The following is a 21,023-nucleotide window of genomic DNA, read 5'->3' as shown; positions in this document are numbered from 1 at the left end:
TCAGATGGCAGCAGCAGGAACGCCCTTCTCCCCCTCATACAGGTCCTTCACACAATCAGGAACTTCATAATAAGTTATATGGCCTATAGCCATATCATTCCCCACTTCCGCAAGCTTATGAGCAATAACATTGAGATCTCTACGGATGTGCTTAATTTCCACCTCTTCGAGCTTTCTAATGCTGTTAGCAATGTCATTAATAGTAGCAGCAAGAGGATGATGGATGATGGGATTCAAGGAATCAAACATCACTTTGATAGAAATTGCATCAGTGAACAACTCCACCTTCTTGACACCAAAAATAGCAAGAGCATCCTTGACAGCATATAATTCTGCAGCAAGAGCAGTCACAGCATTGTATTTGGTGGAAAAACCCAAAAACCAGGAACCATCTTCATTTCTAATGACACATCCACCAGCAGCCACATTAATCAATCTCCAAGAACCATCAGTGTGAATTCTTTTGAACCCAGGAGGAGGAGGAACCCATATCTGATTCACAGGAGCAGCAATACTAGGGCCTCTCAATGACAGCAAGCAATTGAAGCTGGAAGAGCCACTCTGAGAAGCAGCAGGAACAGCAGTAGAAGCAGCAGAATGAGAGGAAGTAGCAGACCCTACAGTAAGGGCAGTAGCAGCATCCTCAACTGCACAAGAAGAAGCAGAAGCCAAACCCTTTCCTTTATCCTGCAAAATCAAGTTAGTGCAGTGATAATCATTGTGAAATCTAGCAAAAATGGCATGGGCATGAAACATTTTTTTTTCAAAAACCGTGATATTCCTATTCCTCCACAAATGCCAAAAGGCGACCACAAAAACCATTTTCCAATGAGAATCAAAACCAAGATTATAATTCAACCAATCTATCCAATCTAAATTCATGAATTGGATAAAACTAAAACCACAAGGAGTATTAATTTTATCAAAAATATCATTCCACAAGATATGAGAAGAGAAACAATCACGGAAAAGATGTATATGAGATTCATCATACATGCCACATCTCTAGCACAACTTGAACTAACCAAGGGTAAAAATAAACTGATTTTTTCAGCAACCGGAAGGATAGAATGCATACAATTCCACATCAACATTTTATATTTAGCCGGAGCTTGAATTTTCCAAATACCTTTCCAAGAATTACAGAAGGAGGAAGGAATGCAACTGTCTTTGATTAAGTGATGATAAGCAGATTTAATGCTGAAAACTCCTACTAGTTGACCTTTAATTTATGATACATAAACTTGCACAATCTAGTTGACCTTCTCCTACGACAAACAAGAAAAATACGTTTGAGTAGTACAAAGTATACATCTCACTTAGACACAATTCAGCAATGATAGGCCTTGCACAACGATTCGATTGCTGCAACATCCATATATGTGATTTCATAGAATACCAAGCTAAGCTCAAAAGTTTCTCCTAATCGTTTCCTTTGTAAAGAATCTAAGGCATCTACCCACCTATATATGGATGGACCCAATAATTTCATGCATACTATGCTCCCTAACATTTCAACCTTGCCATCAAACATTATTCATTTTAATTTTTCTTTCGACCAATCCTGCTAGATTGACAATATTGTACCTTTGTACATCTAGTCAAATTATTATCAATATTACAAATTTTATAATGGTATACCATAATGCGGGGTAATACTGTACAAGTATAAAATTAAAGTCTCATTTAACTAACATTACGAATAAATACTTCGTATTTTAAAAAGGTTTTAAATTGTCGATCCCTAATCACTTTTTTCACACTTACATATTTACATTATTTTTTTTTTTCCTTTAATTGATCACTTTCACTTCGTACGATTGCTAATGTACAATTTTGATGTCAATTTTATCATTAATCATCAAATTAAATTAGTAAATCATATGTTAACTCCATATAACAAATTCAACATGTATATATTCTAAATATAATGCTACAACTAATAAGGCCTTATTTGATTTTTAATGTAAAATGTTCTCAAATAAAACGATTTTCCTATTTATTCCCCCCTCCACTTTTCTTTGTTTGGTTTGTGAAGGGGTGAAAAATCAAAACAGGACATAAGAATCGAGAATGTTTGGAGGTTTTTTTTTAATTACCGTACCATATCAATTAATTTTAATTTCCAACCCTACTTTTAGGTCCCGAACTACATATGCCTCGCGATGATAAATTCATAAACGGAGTACTTTGCTTTCTTCGAATACTCGTCATCAGGCCAATGAGAATGCATCAATATGTCCATTTTATCACTCAGCTGGTATTTAATATCACGACTTTGCTTTTTAAGACCAAGATTGTCTTTGAATAAAACACTAGCTAGAAAGAAATACTAAAGCACTAAAGAAACTCTTTTTTTATGATCGGATGATTTCAGATCAAGATCTGCGCTTTTTAACAAATTAAATACTCGTACTTTAAATATCGTACCCTTGTAAATTTACCTCCCGCATAAGTATACTTTATTTATTGGATTTTTTTAAAAAAAAAAATTTATTTTTTTATGCATGTAAGATAATAAAAACTAATTGAGCTTGTGAAAAATTAAAACCTCAAAATTAGCTACTATTAGTTACTATGGAGTAATAATAAAAAAGACTTCATAAATAATTAAAAGAGTATTCCTATAAGGGCTATAACTAATCGGAAATCTATAGTTTGATTTATTATTCATCAACAAATTAGCAATTGCGGATATTAACTTGCAAAGTTGTTAAATTTTGAAACAATATGAAATGGGCCTGGGCAATCCGAACAAGGAGGAGGAGAGTTTGGCTCACAAACAAGGCTTTGGAGCTTCCATACTAAAACCAATTGGCAATAGTAGGAGGTACCCCTCTACCTTATAAAGCGAAACCTTCTCTCCTCTTTCTCTAATGTGGGACACTCATAAGTGGGCTACAATGGGATTCAACAAAAGTTGATTAAAGTTTTGAGAATGTTACGGGTACTTGCTACCATTTATTTTGTAAAACGTTGTATACTCCCTCCGTTTTTAAATACTTGATCCACTTTTCTTTTTCGGCCGTTTTTAAATACTTGTTCCATTTCCTTTTTTAGAAAGCTTTTATAATATTAAATTCATTTTTTATACTTTGTGGACCTAACATAATACTCTCTCTCCTCTTATTCTTTCACTACTTTTACTTTTTACAATTTTTAATTTTCTCAACTACCCCACTACCTCCATATTTTATTACTTTCTCTAAAATCTCCTAAAACTCCGCGCATGGAGAAATGGAACAAGTATTAAAAACGGAGGGAGTATATCAAATGGCAGGAATTGTTATATAATTTCCAGGTGTATGGTGCACCCAAGAGTATTGTTTGCTTATTTAAATGATTAATAATGAACAATCGTATACCCAAATGTATATAACAATCTCCCGTCAAATGGATGATGATAAAATAGAGATTTAATAAGAAAAAAACAAAAGTAAAAGCGTAAGTGAATTGTTTTGATAGATATAATCATATATTCATACGAGTAGGACTAAAAAAAAAAAAAAAAAAAAAAAGGAAAGAAGGGGAAATGTGGCCGTTGGTTGATCTAATTGTTGACAATTCAAAAAAATTGGAATGACGTGGAGTGGGGAAGCAACACTCAGACAACGACGTATGTGATAGACATTGGACAGTTGTTTTTTATTTTATTTTTTTAGGGGGGAAAATGACGCTTGATTTTATAATCACTCTGCTTTCGGCGGGAAATTCAAACATTATATCTATTATTACTGGTATTTCTGTGTAATTATCTTTATTATGATTATTGCGGGAAACTGAAGTAAAGGGCTTTTTACCTGTTTTCATACTACTCATCACAATTCAATCACTACTAGAGTGTACCCGTGCAAAATGCACGGGATATATATTTTATAAGAAGATAGTATTACAAAGATCTAATAACAATAATATATTTTAAATACGTGAAGTTATTTGTGATATAGTAACTGACTCTTTTATGTGGTTGAGTACTCCGTGTAGCTAGCTATTATAGAAGTTACTTTATCAATGTTATAGGGGTTACCCGTTCAGTGTTATTGTTGTTATCTCGCCAATGTTATAAGGGTTATGCGTTTTTTTGTAGAGGTTACTCCAGTTTGCTTGCCGAAAAAAAAAAAAAAAAAAAAAAAAAAAAAAAAAAAAAAAAAAAAAAAAGTGTTATCACATAAAAAACATTATGTATGTATCTTTTGTTTCGATGATTATTGAATTAATAATAAGGTAGTTAACTGATTTTAAAAATATACTTCCTCCGTTTCTTTTTAGTTGACACATTTCTTTAGTCACGTTTGCCAATGCACAACTTCAACCATTCATATCTTTAATTGCCGATACGCAAAAAATTATGAAAAGTAGATATTTTGAAACTATATATCGTGACGAATCTAACAAGATCCCGCATGACTGGATTTTTCATTACGTATAAAGCACAAAACTCGGTCAAAGGGGAGTGTGTGAATAGTGTTAAAGTCAAAACGTGTCAACTAAAAAGAAACGGAGGTAGTAATAAACAATTGGAATAATTTTTAAAGAGGAAAACAGTGGAACTTATGGTAGCAATATTACTAAAAAAAAAAAAGTAAACATAATTTTGGAAAAAAAATGTGCAATTATTGTAATGGTGGTGTTTTTAAAAAGAAATTGGGTAATATAATAAAATACTACGTTGGTAGTTTTTTGGGGTAGTGTGTGTTATTAAGAAAAATAATAGTGGAAGTTTATTTTGGAAGGTTTTTTATTTTTATTTTTAAAATGACAGGTGGAAGTTATTTGGAGGGGCACCAAAAAAAAAAAACAAAAAAAAAGGGAGTGAATGAGAATTGAGAGATTGGGTTTTGGAGTGCCGTGGTGAAAAGTTGTAAAACTGACTCTTAAATTATATATTAGATATCATCAATCACCAAATGAAATCACAGCTCTTCTATTAAGCTTTCATTTCAGTTCATCTCATCTCTGCTTTTGTATGAGTGAGACAATCAAATGTTTACCTAGAGGAAGTACTCCATATTAGTACGGACTACATAGTCTACTAACAATGATTCCATCATCTACTTGTATTGATGTATATAATTTGAACCTTTACTTAGAGAGTAATGCGGAGTAAGGGAAGTAGAACTTGTGAAAGTCGAGAGTTGGTCATCTCGGAGCTTGATTTACTAAGAGCATCTTTAATTGTTCAATTATAAGGACTTGCTTGCAGTTTAAATAAAATTTCTAGCTACATGTTTACTATTGGAGAACAACAAATGAGCAACATGCAGGCAACTGTAGCCCAAACAAGCTACATGCTTGATTGAAAAAGAGACAAATAAACTCCACTCATATTGTAACATATGTATAATTATCTATTTATTTTTTAAAATTTTATTATTTGCAAACTACAATATGTTCTGGCTTACCATTGGAACAATTTGTTGCTTAAAAGTGTTGTAGCTTAGAAATTGATGTGAAAAAGCAAGCTGCCATTGGAGATGCTCATAGATTTTCACGTGATCATTTCCAAGGCTTAGACATTGAATTATTAAATCCCAATAGTTTACAAAAAGGAATTGCTTGCAAATTAAATTAAATTGTAAGCATGTAGCTTACCATTGGAATGAAAATATTGATGTAGCTACATCAAACAACGTTGCTCAGACAAGCTACGTTGCTTGATTTTTCAAAGAACACTTCATTTGCTTATATTAAAAAACAAGCTATTTTATTCCTCACCATTGGAGCACCTTGTAACTTAATTGTACATTAGCTCAAAATTTTGATGTATAAGGTAAGTAACAAGCCTTTATAACTTACCATTGAAGATGCTCTAAATCTCATCCTCACTCCCTTATCTCTATTTTTTCCATTATCACCTAAACAAGCACCCCTATTATTCGAAGCATAAGAATAGACATATTTCACAAAACAAGAAGTCAAATCACAATTGAGACTGAGAGTTGTAAGTTGTATGCCATATTATATTGCAAGTTTGCAACATCAACATGTAATGATGCAAACTATTTAAACACTATGCTAATCAAGCATTATTGATAGCTCATTCTTCAAATCCACATCAATGCACTAACTAAATTTGAAAATTAATAATTTAACTCACTTACAATTATTAGGGAATAAGATTCAAAATTCAAACATTTTCAAACTCAAATTACAAATTAAAAATATCACATCAAACGTTTGTAACTAATCACTACTTACACGTTACACCAACCGTAATATGCAATTCCATCATTTAATAGTAGTGTTACAAGAAAGTATAATCATTATTTAAATACTTCATATTACTATATTTATTTTCTGGTTTATTTGTCGCAGATAACAAGAAGAACAGAAATTTCCCATAGAAGTATACCTTCCCGCCAAATTGACTTACAATGTTTAGTCATTTTCAGCAGGTAAAGTTGGGTCCATTTTGTTGTATTCTTTTTTATCCTAATTCATGAAATTTCCCATTCCATCGGATATTTTTTATCTACTAGTCCTGTTTGGCGGGAAATGTGTAAATTACCATCGAGAATCGTAATTATTATTTCCTCCATTTAATTACTGCTCTAATTATAAATAAGAACGGAGTATAAATTATACTACTAAAAAGATTGATATTTGGAGAGTATATATGTAATCTTTAAACATAATCTCCCTCTTCTCCACCTATATTCACTTTTATTTTTTTATACTTTGTATATTTACTCAATTTTCAATTAACCCTACTTTTATTATAAACAATGCGTTTTCTACTTTTCTATATGACATGTGACCAACTGACACACAATAAAACGCTGACTACATTATCCCTGATCGACCGAGTAAACTCTAAATGATCGACTATTCCCTAACTAATTAACCCCTGACCGACCGAGTAACCCGCATAATTTTTTCCCAAAAATCATCCCGGTGACCTACCAATTGTAGAAGTTAGATCTTTGGGGTGAAAACATAAACTATGTTTTGCTCGCTACACAGTGTATTATAAATTCATATTTTACACTCATTTTGTTTCACAAAAATTACAACATTTTAACTTTTGCACTATTTATATGCTTACTATGATAATATTTTTACCAAGAGATAAATAACATACTGATTTTGCTATGTACTTAGCTTGGTGTTGGGAGAAATTGAACAATTAATATAATACGGATGATGTAAAAAAAAAAATTGAAAGTAATTTTTGTACTCCGTAACAGATACGGCGTGTGATGTGGGACACGTAACCGAAATATTGACTACCGTCGGATGGCGACGTGCGAAAAAAATCAACGGATGAAGATGGGGTCCGAATAGCTAGCGTAAAAAAAAGATTCAAGATTCTAAAGTGGAGCCTACCATATTTGCTTAGTTTGACCCGGCCAATTCACGGGTACCCTCATCACTCACGACAATCTTGTGTTTTAGCACTAAGGGAGCATATGCCCCACCCAATCACAAATCATAGTGCTACATTTTTATGTTTTTGTTAATGTTTTGTGATTTACTCCTACTTAATACTAGCCATACACACTATAGATGCGACCAATATACTCCACCAACTCACCAAGTGATTCATATTTTTAGGGTCATAGCATAGAGTGGACCATTTTGTATCAAATCTTTTGCATGGATGTATTATATATTCACTTCAATTACTATGAGTGGAGTTTTTCAGTCAAGTAGATTATAATAGTCAAAACGGGATTGAGCCATTCAAATTAAGGATAGTTCATGTAAATTTAGGAAAATTAGAATTAAGTCAACTCTTAGGCTTAGCACAATAAGGTTTTAGGCTTCATTGTTGGGGCCTGTTCACATTTATTGAGTTGAATTGAAGTGAAAAAAACTGATTGGAGCTGGACTGAACTGAATTGAATTGATTGGAACTGAACTGAACTGAATAGAGCTGAAATTAATATTTTATGAACAAAGGAGATTAGGAACTGAGCTGAACTGAACTGAATTGAAATTAAGCTAAAGTGAACAGAACCTTAGTTAGTTTGGTATTGGAGGGGTGGGGTGCGGAAAAATTAAGAGCATACCAAGAGATGAGGTATAAGAAGGGAAAGTATGAGAGAATTAAAGAAAAGATATATGATGTTATTCATAAGCGGAGAATAAGGTTATGTTTGGTTCACCTAGTTTTATTTGAAATTAATTTATTACTCCCTCTGTCCCTAATTGTTTGCCCATAGAATTTCACTTTATTGAGTTTTGGTTAATTGGAATCGATGAGAGAGAAAAGTGGTGGAACAAATACTCCGTAGTATTTTTGTGAAAGTAAAGTAGTGGTCTCCATTTACATTAATAGTATGGAGCAATTTTAAAAGGACAACTTACAAAGAAAATTGGGGCAAACAAGAAAGAATATAGAAAGTACATTAAAGATTGAAAGTAGAAGCTTTCACAAATATTTTAATTAGGATTCCGTATTTCAAATTTTTGTAACTTGGAATGGTCCTACTATTACCACTTGGTTTAAGCAATTTTAAATTTTTGGATCCAAATTATAGTTTGTAATAAATTAAATCAAACTCAAATTTTAAATTTGAATGTCTTGTGTTGCTAATTAAATTTTGAATGTAATTCATCATAAACACAAGCAAAAACAAAAATCACAAACACAAGCAAAAACAAAAACTTAACACCCCAACTGATAAAAAAATAAATTGGACAATATGTTTGTTTGGAAAACGTTATTCGAAGAGTCAATGTGTCTACTGTAATCCATATACTAATGATATAGAATACCTTTGGAACATTCAATTGTCATTAACAATGCAAAAGAACATTACCAAGCACCATTTTAAAACTCTTTAATTACCCTATTACACATTTCCCTATAAATTCCAATTAAATATTCCCTGTTTCCTTACTTTTACCGGACAATAAACTGTAAAAAATTAACTGAAGTTATACACTTGCACAATTGCACTCTCTATTCTACTAATTGGAAAAATAATTAGAAAAAAAGGGTAAAATGATTAACATTTTCTGTAATTTTCAGTCTTAATTAGGGTGAGCAATCTGAGCATGTATGCATGATTGAAGCCTTGAAGAGTTGAAGGTCCGTGTATAATTAGACAATTATACCTTACCTGATTAGCTGTAGTGTTTTATTTTTATTTTTAATTTTTTTTATTTGTCTAAAAAAAGAAAATTAAAAAAATCCCTCTGCTTCCTTTTAAAAAAACTGCACAGGTGGCAGGTGGGTCTCTAACTCTCTACACAAAAGAACAAATGTCCCCAACTACTAGGGCCGTTTTCTCCACTTGTTTCCATGTTTCAGTCTCTCTTTTTTCTCTCTAAAATAAAATTTCAATTTAAACTTTGCAATATATTTTTAAGTTAATTTTGTCGCAATATACTTATGCAAAAATCCTTTTAAAATAAAAGTATGTACTCCGTATTAGAGTAACATTATCTTCTAATCACCGTATAGGCGTATAACCATACTACTCTGTACTATACAATACTTGAAATAAGAGGATAAAATATTTGGCTAGCTCTCCGACTTATCACCAAGCTCATAATAGGAGTGATTCTCGATGATTGTTTGATTGATCATACGGAGTAGATATAATTACTTTTCGGAATTTGTATTAAGCAATATAAATTTCTTCTACAGATTACTATTCACCAAATTTACTGTCTCCATGTCTAGTTTAAACTCCCAATTTTGAAATCTCATAAACTAATTAAATCATTTGTAAAAAAAAATTGAGGGCAGTATCACCCATCAAAGAAACCTTAATAAAAGCAGGTTGTCTTCAACATTCTCACACATCCCCTTTCTCTCTCCTCCTCTCTGCTTTTTCCTTTTTTTTAATTAATTAATTTTAATTTTCTCCAGAGCAAGCTGGGACTGGGGTGGGTCCCTCGGCCTGCAATTTCATGAGCTACAAAGCTTCCTTCCCTCCCCTCCCCTCCCCCCCTCTTCCTTATAATTAAATCTTCTTCACGCACCAACACAACCCACTCATAACTCCCTCCCTTTTACTTTCTCTCTCTAAAACCCCCCCTTTTCTCTCTCTAAAACTCCATTTCAAACCACAACACTCGTACTACTACTACTGCTACTCTGTTTCAACCATGGGCGAACTTATGGAGACGGAAAACGCTGCGTTTTGGCTCCCCACTCATTTCCTCACTGACGACGACTTCCTCGCCGACGACAAACCTCACCGGACTTTGAAGAAGGACGACATCTTCTCGAACTCGTTCGGGTTAGACCCTAACTCGTCCCTTGACTCGCCAATTAGTTCCACTGAGACTGAACGTGGTGACAGCAACAATGACGACAAGCTTAACATCAATGAAGACGACGACGATTTCATGGCTGAGTTGACTCGCCACCTCGCTCAGTCTTCTCTCCAGGACTCCCCCAATTCCAACACAGAGGTACTGTAATATACAAATAAACTCTTCTAATTCATTTTCAGAAATTAATTCATAGATCTGAGAAACTAAATTTGTTTGTTGATTTCTATTTTTAGAAACCATGGCTTTTTTCAACGTCGCCACAATCAACGCTAACCGGGTTCGGACCCTGGTCGAACCGGAGCGGGTTTTCGAGCAACGGTAGCCCAAATGGACCTTCACCAAGAGTTCCGTCACCGCCGGTGACTCCTCCACCCAAAAACGACGCCGCTTGGGAGCTTTTGTATGAAGCTGCTGGTCAAGTTGCTCGTCTGAAGATGAACGCGATCGCTGCTCAAGTGAACCACCAAAACAATAACCAACAGAACAGAGGTCTTCTCGCTGCTCCTCGAAACGTTTCTCTAACTAAACCGCATCATCATCGTCAACAACTCAACTCATTCTACGACTTCCCTCATTCTACTCCGGTACGAACAATTTCTATACATTTTCTGCAATTTTTTCAAATGATTTTATAATAATATTTCACTTGATTTCTGACTTTTATTGTGTTTATTTGCAGGAATTTCAGTATGAACAAGTGAAGAGACAGGGGAACACCGGAAACTTCTACTGTCAACAGCATCACCACCACCAGCAAAGGCGGAGTTGCGGCGGCGGACCACTCGGAATACCACAGTCTGCATGGCCATCTCTCCGACCTAACCACCACCGTCAGCCCAATGGAGGTGGGCCAGGGATGCGGGCCGTCTTCCTTAACGGGCCTGGGTCCGGCCCACCAGGAATGAAGCGTCAGTCGACAGGAACCGGTGTGTTTCTTCCAAGGCGAGCTGGTACCACAACTCATCAAGCACAACCTCCTGAACCTCGCAAAAAACCAACTGGTAAATAAATTAATTCCTTCTGTTTTGGAGGAGAGAGAAAATAGTAGTCGTATACTCGTAGTAGTAGTAATGCAGTGCATCGTATCATCCATTTCTCGTGTCTAATTCGTTATTGTGTCTTTGTCGTTTTATCTGTTACCAAAAAAAAAACCTCAATTGTTCTTGATTTTTGGTTTTTTCTGCTACATGAAAAAAATTAAATCCCATATATTTCTAGATCTGTTACAGTTTTGAAGTTTCTGTAATTTAGAATAAATTATTTACAATTTTGTTTGTGCTTTACAGTGATTCTACCAGCAAGAGTAGTACATGCTCTGAACCGTGATTTCGACGAGGTTAACCCGAATGCTCATTCACGATTTGGGTCTGGATTGTTGTCTGACCATGGTAATTTCTTATTAATTAATTAATTAATTTAATTGTGTAATTAGTTGGTTTTATTAAGGGGATTAATTAAAATTATTTTGAAAATGTTGCAGATATTATAATGGCAAGGAGAAATGCAATACTGGAGCAAAGGAGAAATATGATAAGGAATGATGAAATCCGGCTTCCAAGTGACTGGACTTACTGACTTTGTGACATTCTCATTTTCTCTCCCCTAGGGTTCTTTTGTTGAGGAGAGAGAAAATTTGAGGATTAGATCTTTAATTAGGGGTATAGTATATGGGTTTTATATTAGAATAGAAGAGATTTGGAGGATGAAAAAGAAAAAAAAAAAAAAGTAGTGGGAAATTGGGATGGAAGGAATAAGGGAAATCCAGTTCTTTTCTTTTATATTTTTTAAATATTTTACATGTCTTTATTGCAAGAAGATATGCAGCTTTTGATGTTGCTTTTGAAAGGGAGACTCTCATCAAAAGAAGGGTTTTAGAAGAAGAAAATACAAGTAGGAAGAAGTTAGGCATGAAATGCAAGGTTTTATTTTTTAAAATTTTCATGCAAAAATATTACTATTGTGGTTTGTAATAAAGTTTGGGGGGTTATTTTAGGAATTTGTAGTAGTATTATTAGTAGTATTATAGTTAGGGGTTGTATTAGGTTAATTAGCTTGCTTAATCAAGGGAAAGGTGGATTTTGTTAATTTTCCCCCCTTTTCATATCTTTAGTCATAATATAAAGTGATTTGGGGTGATGACATTGCGTTTTTTTTGTAATGATAAACACAAAAAAAAGCCCTGTCAGTTTGATGTAATTTCCCCTTGGTGGGGTTTATAATTCAATAATGGAATCATAATAGTTGCCTTACTACTGTTTTTCTTCTTATGTTTTTTACTATTTTGCTCGCCGGTTACTATCGATAACTAGCTTAATTGGTAAAAGAATAGATCAAAGTCGTAATTAGTACGGATACTTTGTATTGGTTTGGTTTAAATGAAAATGGTGCTTAGAAGTTGATTGGTCAAATTAGCTGCAGCTATCATGTGAGAGGAATGTGGCAATGAATGATAATGTATAGGGAAGCAGTGGTGAATATCAACTTCAATTATTAAGCGACATTCCCGTGAATAGACTTTCTTAAGCTTCTTCAAGCTTACCATTTCGCTTTCACTGTTTTCTCTATTTCAAAATTATTGGCTATATTAGGCTTATTTTGTTTGACTTTTGTGCTTTAATTTGGTGGTTTTTATACCAAATTTATGATACCCTTACTCCATACCACTTGATTAATTTATGGTTCGGATCAATGCAATTTGAAATCAAAGTTATCTACTATAGTATATTTTAAAATTGAAGGTAACGTAGTACAAATTAGTCAATCAAAATATCAATATTTAAGTACTGTTCTAAGTGTCTAATTAAGATTAAGTAGTGTGCTAATGTTTGTTTTTATCCTTTATTTTTATGCTTGTTAGGCATGACATAACCTGGAAACAAGTTTCCTGTGTGTTGAGACACTTATTGCACAATAGAAAAGACACTTGTTGATAGCGTCTAAAACCAAATTGGTAGCCAAATGGTTGGTGTTTTTTAGCTATGATTTTGGTCATTTCCCCCAATTCTCCCACTTCTCAGCTATTGCAGTTGAAAGTTTTGAATCATAATGCACATAATTTTTTTAATTTCAAATTTATATTAAATTATACAAGTATTCAATCATTTTTAAGCTAAGCTTGGCCATGTTATATTTTACAAATACACTCCTATAAAATTCATTATATAGATAGTACGAAATATAACTAGTTTAGGAGATGGATGAAGTAAACATTCAACGACACACTTAGCATATAAAAATCTTAAAAACGATCTAATTGAATATAACAATATACGAGTATAAACGTATGAAGTACATATTAAAACGATCAAAACTCCACTTTAAGGCCAACACGTGTACATTGTATTGAATTTGGAATACAACGCGTGTTACACAAGTCTAAATCAATAATGCTCCTACCATTTAAGTGTCGTTGTACACACATGGAGTTGATGAAGTTGGGTGTTGAATCCAAAACCTCATGCATGTACAAGTTTGGAAAGAAGATGAGACTATAGGTAGAGAGGCATGTAGTGTTAATGAAGGAAACTAACATGAGGGACATGAAAGGATATGATATGTTGGCCCATAAAAATCAAACCAATGAAATACAAGAGGGTTCATGGCATAGGTGAAGGATGAAATAAAAAGTGGTACTCCAAAATTTAATTTGTTCATAAAATAAAAGTGTAAATAAATCTTTGTTGCTTGTACAAGAAGGGCAAGTTTTATGACAGAAATACAAGAATACAACTTACAAATGTAGGGACACTCAGCTTTGTGTGTGGGTGGGGGGATGGCGAAGTGCCCACTAGGGTGTACGATGTCTGATTTTGTGGGACGACGACACTCCTAACATATCTTTCCTTTTTTTACTGTCTTCCCCAAAAATAAATTTTATCTCTCTTTTTTACCCTATTTTTATTTTTCTACTTTTATTGTATGATTTTTTTTATAATCTTATTTTTGGGTTTAGCTTTTGGATGTTTTTGAGGTTGAGGCTGTAAAATTTTTAGATAAAGACAAAGACATCCTTGGTGGTTGTGATTTTGGTGCTAGTTCGGTGGTTTTTTCTAACCCTTTTGTTGACTTGGTCAAACCAAAAATAATGATAATTATGCAATACATCATGTACTCCGTATAATTTTTTATACTTCATACGTTTCGGTAATTGTATTTTGCATTGGATGTTGGCCTCGTCATGCCGCACGCACTATTACCATGTTTTTTTTTTTTAACAAATTTATCGAGGTGGAAATTAAAACCTACAAGAATAATGGTATAGAGTATTTGGTTAGGGATGTTGCGTAAAATATGAGATCCAATTTTGAATGCATCATTATATGTTCTTAACAATGCTCTATTAGAGAATTATACTCCAAATTCTTAGAGGAATTGAAATCCTTCCTTCACATCGAATAATATAGAAAAACATGTACATACGACATTATAAGATAATACTCCATACAAAAAAAATCATTCAGTAATTTGTAAACATAACCGAGTTGAAATTACTATTTACAAGTACTAGTAATTGAAAAATGTCAAATACAGGGTATTTCTATAGGTAATGCTAAGATAAATATTGTTTTACTAGCAAATTACTCCCGTTACTTTTTACCTTGCATTACAACATTACATATAAAAGGTATTTCCTCTTATCTACATTTTTTTTCCACTAAAAAGAGCAGAAATCATGCATGTTCTGAGTATAGAACTTGGATTTCTGGTTCTAAAATTGCACAAATATATTAAATTGAGCTCATTTTCACTTTAACTGTGTATAACAGCATGAACCATCACTAAACATTGTTAGTTGTTACTTGAGAATAATTAATTAAAGAAAGTTTAGTCAGACTTTTTAATTAACTACACTACACAACAGTCTGGATATCTTGTGCAAATCCACTAAATACCTGTAATTAGTACTGTGTATAATATGATTATGAAACTAATTCTTTAATTAATAACAGCTTTAGACCCTTTAAAAAGCTAATTTTGGGTTGATCATATGATAATCAGCTGGCCTGCATAAGAATAAACATATTACAGAGAATTAAGAATAATTATCTGATCTGTGTTGCTCAAGATCCAATGCCCTTCATTTTTTGACTTGACAGACATGCAAGGTTTTGGTCTTACTAACATTTTGTTCACTTCTTTTTTGTTCTTACATGAAATTATTCCTCATTTTAAGAAAATTGAAAAAATAAAAAGAAAGAATTAGGAACTTATTTGTTTAATTGATTGAAAAGATACCATTAGGCAAGATTCTTTAAGATTATTATATTAGCTAATTTGATTCAAACTTTTGTAATTTATACTTCTAATTAAATCATTGTAGTTTAACTATGAGCTTAGGCAACTTAACTTTGTTTTTTAAAATAAAGGAAATTGGATTAGACAAAATTTGTCTAGTAGCATAAAACAAGGAGGAAAAGTCTATTCTAAGAAACATCATCCTTCATAACCGTAGCTTTGCTTAACACAATTATATAGTTAATCAATTGTTATTTGTTGATTCCATATTTGAATATGACACAACTAATAAACTAATTATGCCTTTAATCATCTCTCTGAAATTTGCATGTTCATTCTCTATCTCCCCATACCTACACTTATCTACAAAACCACAAGTACAAGTGCGCACATTCGAAGTATTTAATATATAATACAAAGTACTTTGTGTATAATTGTATACTTACATTAGCTAATTTTGAAGGTAACACTTGACTAAGTAATAGCCACAATCCAATGAACTTGTATTACTATATCCTTGATTATTGCAAAAACAAGTATTCTTGGTAGAAACACAGCACTAAACAAGACTTGCCTCATCTAGTAATGTTCTTACATTACATGATGGTTTGAGGTTCGAATCTTGTCAAATAAAAATGCAACTCGCCTCATTTAGTAATGTTCTTACATCACATGATATTTTAAGGTTCGAATCTTGTCAAATGAAATTGTGTAGGATGCATGAGTTCAGGTTCTCTTACCTTTCTCCTATATCTCATGGTAATTCTACTTTGAGTCAATATACTATTATGGTTATGGTCTATTCTAGGTTAATCTACTTACCTAAAAAGAAAAAAGGTATTATAATAACCACCTTAGACAACCACATAATTAGATGCTAACGTAGGAATGATAAGATACTTGAGCTTTATTTTCACTTTTATTTAAGAAAAATAAGTTATAAAAAATAAAAAAAAAACACTCAGTATATATTAGACTATTAGTGATATAATTTTAATTTTCATTTTTTTAGATAATTTTCTTGCTTTTACCTCCAAAACTTTTATTTAATTGCTTTTATCTACGATTCACCTCCCAAAACTTTAAATGATCAAAACTTTATTTAAGAAATAAAACAGATATACCTTAATGTTTGCAGCGCATTTTCTGTATGACCGACTACACCGTGTGATCGACTAACATACACCAAAATACTAATCGGGTAACCCTGATCGACCGAATAACTCTTGACCAAATAACTCCTAACTAAGTAACCCCGACCACACACTGTGACCAGCCACATATGTAACATTGTGTAATCTTTAAAAGTTAAACACTTTTGAGTCGAGGGTCAAACTCATCACAAAAATCACCTGTAATTGGAGTATGTCGATCAATTCTACGCATTACTACTTTGATACTTCCTCCGTTTCTATTTAGTTGACGCGTTTGATTTAGGCACATATATTAAGGAGAGGAGAGAGAGTGATAGAGAATGAATAAGCAAGTGGAGTACCTTGTAAATGCAAGGTAAAAAATTTACCCAAAAAGGAAACATGTCAACTAAAAAGAAACTTCCTAAAAAGGAATACGTGTCAACTAAAAAGAAACGGAGGTAGTATATAATTATATTGGTGCTACCAAAACTATGAAAAGTGTTCCCAAACTAAGCTCGATCTTGTGGTAACGACTGTACCTTTCAACCTTGAGGTTGGGGTTCAATCCCCGTTAGAGGCACTTTGAGGGTGAGGATCCCTTACCCTTTTCCCTCACTCTTAAAGTGTCTGACCCGCGGATACCAGACTAAAAATACTGTGAGGGTTGAGGTTCGATCAGAATCCTTTTCCTTACCGTTAAAAAAAAAACAATAATATGAAAATTGTTATTACCTCAAAGCTATCTCTAGTAAGTTAATTAGAAAAAGCACATGGGAAAGCTACATGAATAATGATGCTTTAAGATTCTTTTCTTGTGAAGTTAGTTAAAAGAATTGCTTGATAATTTTGTTAGAATTTGTAATATTATGCTCATATTTAGCCGTCAATTACGTGTAATTCATGCACCCAACTTGCTTTCGATGGGTCTACACAACACAGTACACTCCCTACATTACACAGTGCTATAATGCTTTTACAAGTTATGTATAGACCATTTTTTGTTTTTTGCCCGTAAGATTTAATCTTCTTTGATACGGAAAATATAAAGTACGCCCCCCTAAACTATTTTCGGTTTGAAGTTTTTGAAAATTCTCAACTAACAATTTGTGCTTAAAGAAAGATGCGATATCTAAGTCACTGACTTGTTCTCTTTCTCTGAAAAACAAGGTGTTATGATCCGATTTTAATACGAGTACAGTTTAATTTGACTTGATCCGAACTCTTTTAAACTAATTACTTGTATTTCGAGATTCAACTAATGTACTGTAGTAATTACGCTTAAATTGATTTTTTAATTATCAAAATCAACTTTTAGCAATGAAAATTACATATAGTGGTTTAATTTTGTTTTTGCTCAATCATTATCAGTAGTGTTTGGTATACATCTAGTATCTACTCCGTACTTTTTTATGTATAAACTAATCACCCTTGAGGTTTAAAGCTAGTGAATTTGTTAATTATAGGATAATGTAGTCATTTTACAGCAAAATCAACAAATCCAATTGGAATAATATATATCTAGGGTGATTTATTAGTGTAACTATAATTTTTTTTTTTGACGGGAGTGTAACTATATCTAGGGTGCTCTTAGTCTTATGCATTTAAAGATCAAGTTACTATAGAGCAAAGTAGCTTGCCAACAACCTTTATTAGAATGTATCAATGTACGAAGTATTTTTTCCGTTTCTTTAGCTCATAAAATGAAGTATGTACATTGTATATACAAACATTCAAACACATACACACTAAATTAAATAGACCTACTTTCCCCAGCAAGTAAAGGCTAACACATAAACCGAAACAAGCTAAAAATTGTCAACAATCATCCTCGTGTAAATAAATCACATCTTTACTTGAGGCTTAAAACAATCAAGTATTTACAAGAGATATGATATCAAATGAAATAATACGTGTTTTTTCATCTTTCTCAATTGGTCCTTTTGGTATTTGTGAAGGGAGAATGATTGTCCACAAATGGATACTCAATTAATGAATTAATCATATAATAGTATAAAAATATAAGATAAGGTCCAGCGCAAAAGATTACATGATTGACATCATAGGCCCAAATTTTGCATTCCAAGCAAAGTACTTATTAGAAAAATCTTCATCCACATGAATTACATAAAAAAATATAAAATAATCAATATATTGGATTAAGCGTGTTGCTTAAGTAGAATTGTTTTAGTATAGGAGTCAAATTATGCAACCATTTAATGATATATCCAATTGGATTGATTACTTTACACACAACTTTGATCAATATATGGTATTGTAGCTAGCTTTTTCCCAAGTACTTTTTATTGCTTCATCAAATAATCCCTCAGTCTTATCAAAATCCAACTTTTTTTTTTCTTCTTTTGATTTTAAATCCAATCACACGTTTTTTAATGGTGCAACAATTCACAATTGTTATAAGCGTATTATACACTTCTTTATTTTACATGTCTATATTGTACAACTCTCTTTTTAGCTTACCAATTGTATTTTTAATGATTTATCATATTGTTGCTACATACTTTAACACTTTGATTTCTAATTTAATTCCATAAAAACATCGGGACAATTAGAAAAAGGCGCTATACAATCACACCGATCAAATTGATCACCATAATCATTTTGGTAATTGTCATATACCCTTTACTGCTAGTGCTTAGTTTCACTATCACAATATAATTATGGCTACAACATTTTGATAAGCCTAATCAACGCCAATAACAGTTTCTTAATTGAGAGAATTTAGGAGTAATTGTTAGTCTTTCATACAGAACCCCATGTGCTATGATGTAACTTAATTAACACGATATAAAGACTACCATGTGAAATTTCTGTTATCAATAATACGTCCATGCATAATTTTTTTTGTTAGTTACTGCTTACACTCACTTGGTTGTTGGAGAAGTCTGATTTAAATTCATAGTTTGAATTTTTGTTATTTTATATACAAGGATAATCCCTCTTAAATAAGAAAATACATTCCCATAATTAGTAATTATCACTTGATATGTACTTCAATGATGGATTCTAAACATTAAGAATATGGTGATGATTGTCAAGTTTTTTCTTCGAATGACCCTAGAGATATTGGCCATGTTTGTTAAATGGCTTTTTGGTTATCTTTTAGCTTTTGGCTTTTTTATGTGGTCAAATAGCTAAAAAATGTGTTTGGTAATTGGCTTTTTACCCAGTGAAAAAGCTGGCTTTTAAGCCAAAATGAGAAAGCTGCTTTGAGTAGTTTTTTTTGTTGGCTTTTGGCTTGTTGGCCCACAAATTATCTAATAAACAGCCAACAACCAACAATTAATTTACCAAACACTTTTATAAACAGCCAGTTTAAACAGCCAATTTCAAAAGCCATAATAAACAGCCAAACATACCAGCTGGTCAAACAAGCCAAGTGAACCAGCCAACAGCCAATAACCAACCGCCAACAGCCACTTGCCAAACAAGGCCATTATTGGTTTGTGCACCCAATGAATACATAAACAAAACATAGATTATTATTTTAATTGGGTACACCAATAGCATTATACATCCGGATGCACCTAATAATTACTTTGCAACCTGTACACTTTAAGTTGGGCTATAATTTTTAGTCTGATCTTATTTTCTAATCCTTTTTTGTTTTTTTGATAGTTGTATAATACTCTTAATCCAAATTTGTCCACAGTAATTAAATTTCTCAAAATTATTAAATTTCTTCATTTTGTCCATCATGGAAGACATAAACACATTGTTACCAAACCAGGTTAAATATGTTTTCTTATTAGTTTATCTTTGCTTAATCAATTTTGCATCTAATTTAGATGATGATTTGTCATATTGAAGGACCCATCATAGTAAGTTTGTCTATAATATAAGTGAACGAGGTATAAAAAGTCAACAAGATGCATGTAGATCACCCAACAAAACAAAAAAGTCAAATATTGTCTCATGATTAGCAGCCATCCACCAAGTCCTAGCAAGGCGTGCCCAGTTAGCAATAATGTTAGACCGAATGAGACATTATCATTCTAATTATTATTCTTAACCAAAGTATCCCATGAACATCAAGGTTTATTGGGGCCGGCTGATTTAAAGATCTTTAGTTACATTTTTTAAAATTATCTTATTCGATCGTAGTCATAGTTAGCAACATATAGTTTTTATTTTATTTTTATTTTTATTGTTTTATTATTTATTTATTTATTTCTTTTTATGGAAATATAGGTATGTACTACAATACACTCGGTATTCCTCTCAATTCTTCGTTGTGATTTAATATAGATATCCCCCTCAAAAGAAGGCCACCTAATGTACTTTATTCTAATTTTTTTTTATTATTATTTAAAAAAAAAAAAGAAATGAAAGAGAGTAATAATAGAGATTCAACAAACATGATAAAATCTTGAAGGGCTAATGCAGATTATTTTTGTAGTT

The 21,023-nt window shown here is 32.5% G+C and overlaps 2 protein-coding genes across 2 annotated transcripts; one reads left to right on the top strand and one right to left on the bottom strand.

Moving 5' to 3' along the window:
- LOC145596144 (uncharacterized) lies at positions 1-2,245 on the bottom strand. The gene is made up of 3 exons (XM_081652567.1): positions 2,154-2,245; positions 772-895; positions 1-687 (listed from the first exon to the last, which is right to left on the bottom strand). Exons 1-3 carry the CDS (start codon positions 2,243-2,245, stop codon positions 1-3), a joined length of 903 nt encoding a protein of 300 aa, XP_081508693.1.
- A 7,662-nt stretch (positions 2,246-9,907) lies between these two features.
- LOC145594921 (uncharacterized) lies at positions 9,908-12,482 on the top strand. Its single transcript, XM_081651272.1, has 5 exons — positions 9,908-10,371; positions 10,467-10,817; positions 10,913-11,234; positions 11,520-11,621; positions 11,714-12,482. Exons 1-5 carry the CDS (start codon positions 10,063-10,065, stop codon positions 11,806-11,808), a joined length of 1,179 nt encoding a protein of 392 aa, XP_081507398.1. The 5' UTR covers positions 9,908-10,062; the 3' UTR covers positions 11,809-12,482.
- Positions 12,483-21,023: the final 8,541 nt, after the last annotated feature.

The sequence above is a fragment of the Chenopodium album genome, chromosome 19 (assembly GCF_948465745.1).
Source record: "Chenopodium album chromosome 19, dcCheAlbu1.1, whole genome shotgun sequence".
NCBI classification, from domain to species: Eukaryota; Viridiplantae; Streptophyta; class Magnoliopsida; order Caryophyllales; family Amaranthaceae; genus Chenopodium; species Chenopodium album.
This window is presented reverse-complemented; position numbering and strand designations above follow the sequence as displayed.

Coding starts and splice junctions, on each gene's coding strand:
- LOC145596144 (XM_081652567.1), bottom strand. CDS start 2,245: ATGGACATATTGATGCATTCTCATTGGCCTGATGACGAGTATTCGAAG. Junction 896..2,153: donor TTTATCATCGCGAGGCATAT/GTAGTTCGGGAC, acceptor TTGTGGTTTTAG/TTTTATCCAATTCATGAATT. Junction 688..771: donor GGAGGAATAGGAATATCACG/GTTTTTGAAAAA, acceptor TTGATTTTGCAG/GATAAAGGAAAGGGTTTGGC.
- LOC145594921 (XM_081651272.1), top strand. CDS start 10,063: ATGGGCGAACTTATGGAGACGGAAAACGCTGCGTTTTGGCTCCCCACT. Junction 10,372..10,466: donor CCCCCAATTCCAACACAGAG/GTACTGTAATAT, acceptor TTCTATTTTTAG/AAACCATGGCTTTTTTCAAC. Junction 10,818..10,912: donor ACTTCCCTCATTCTACTCCG/GTACGAACAATT, acceptor GTTTATTTGCAG/GAATTTCAGTATGAACAAGT.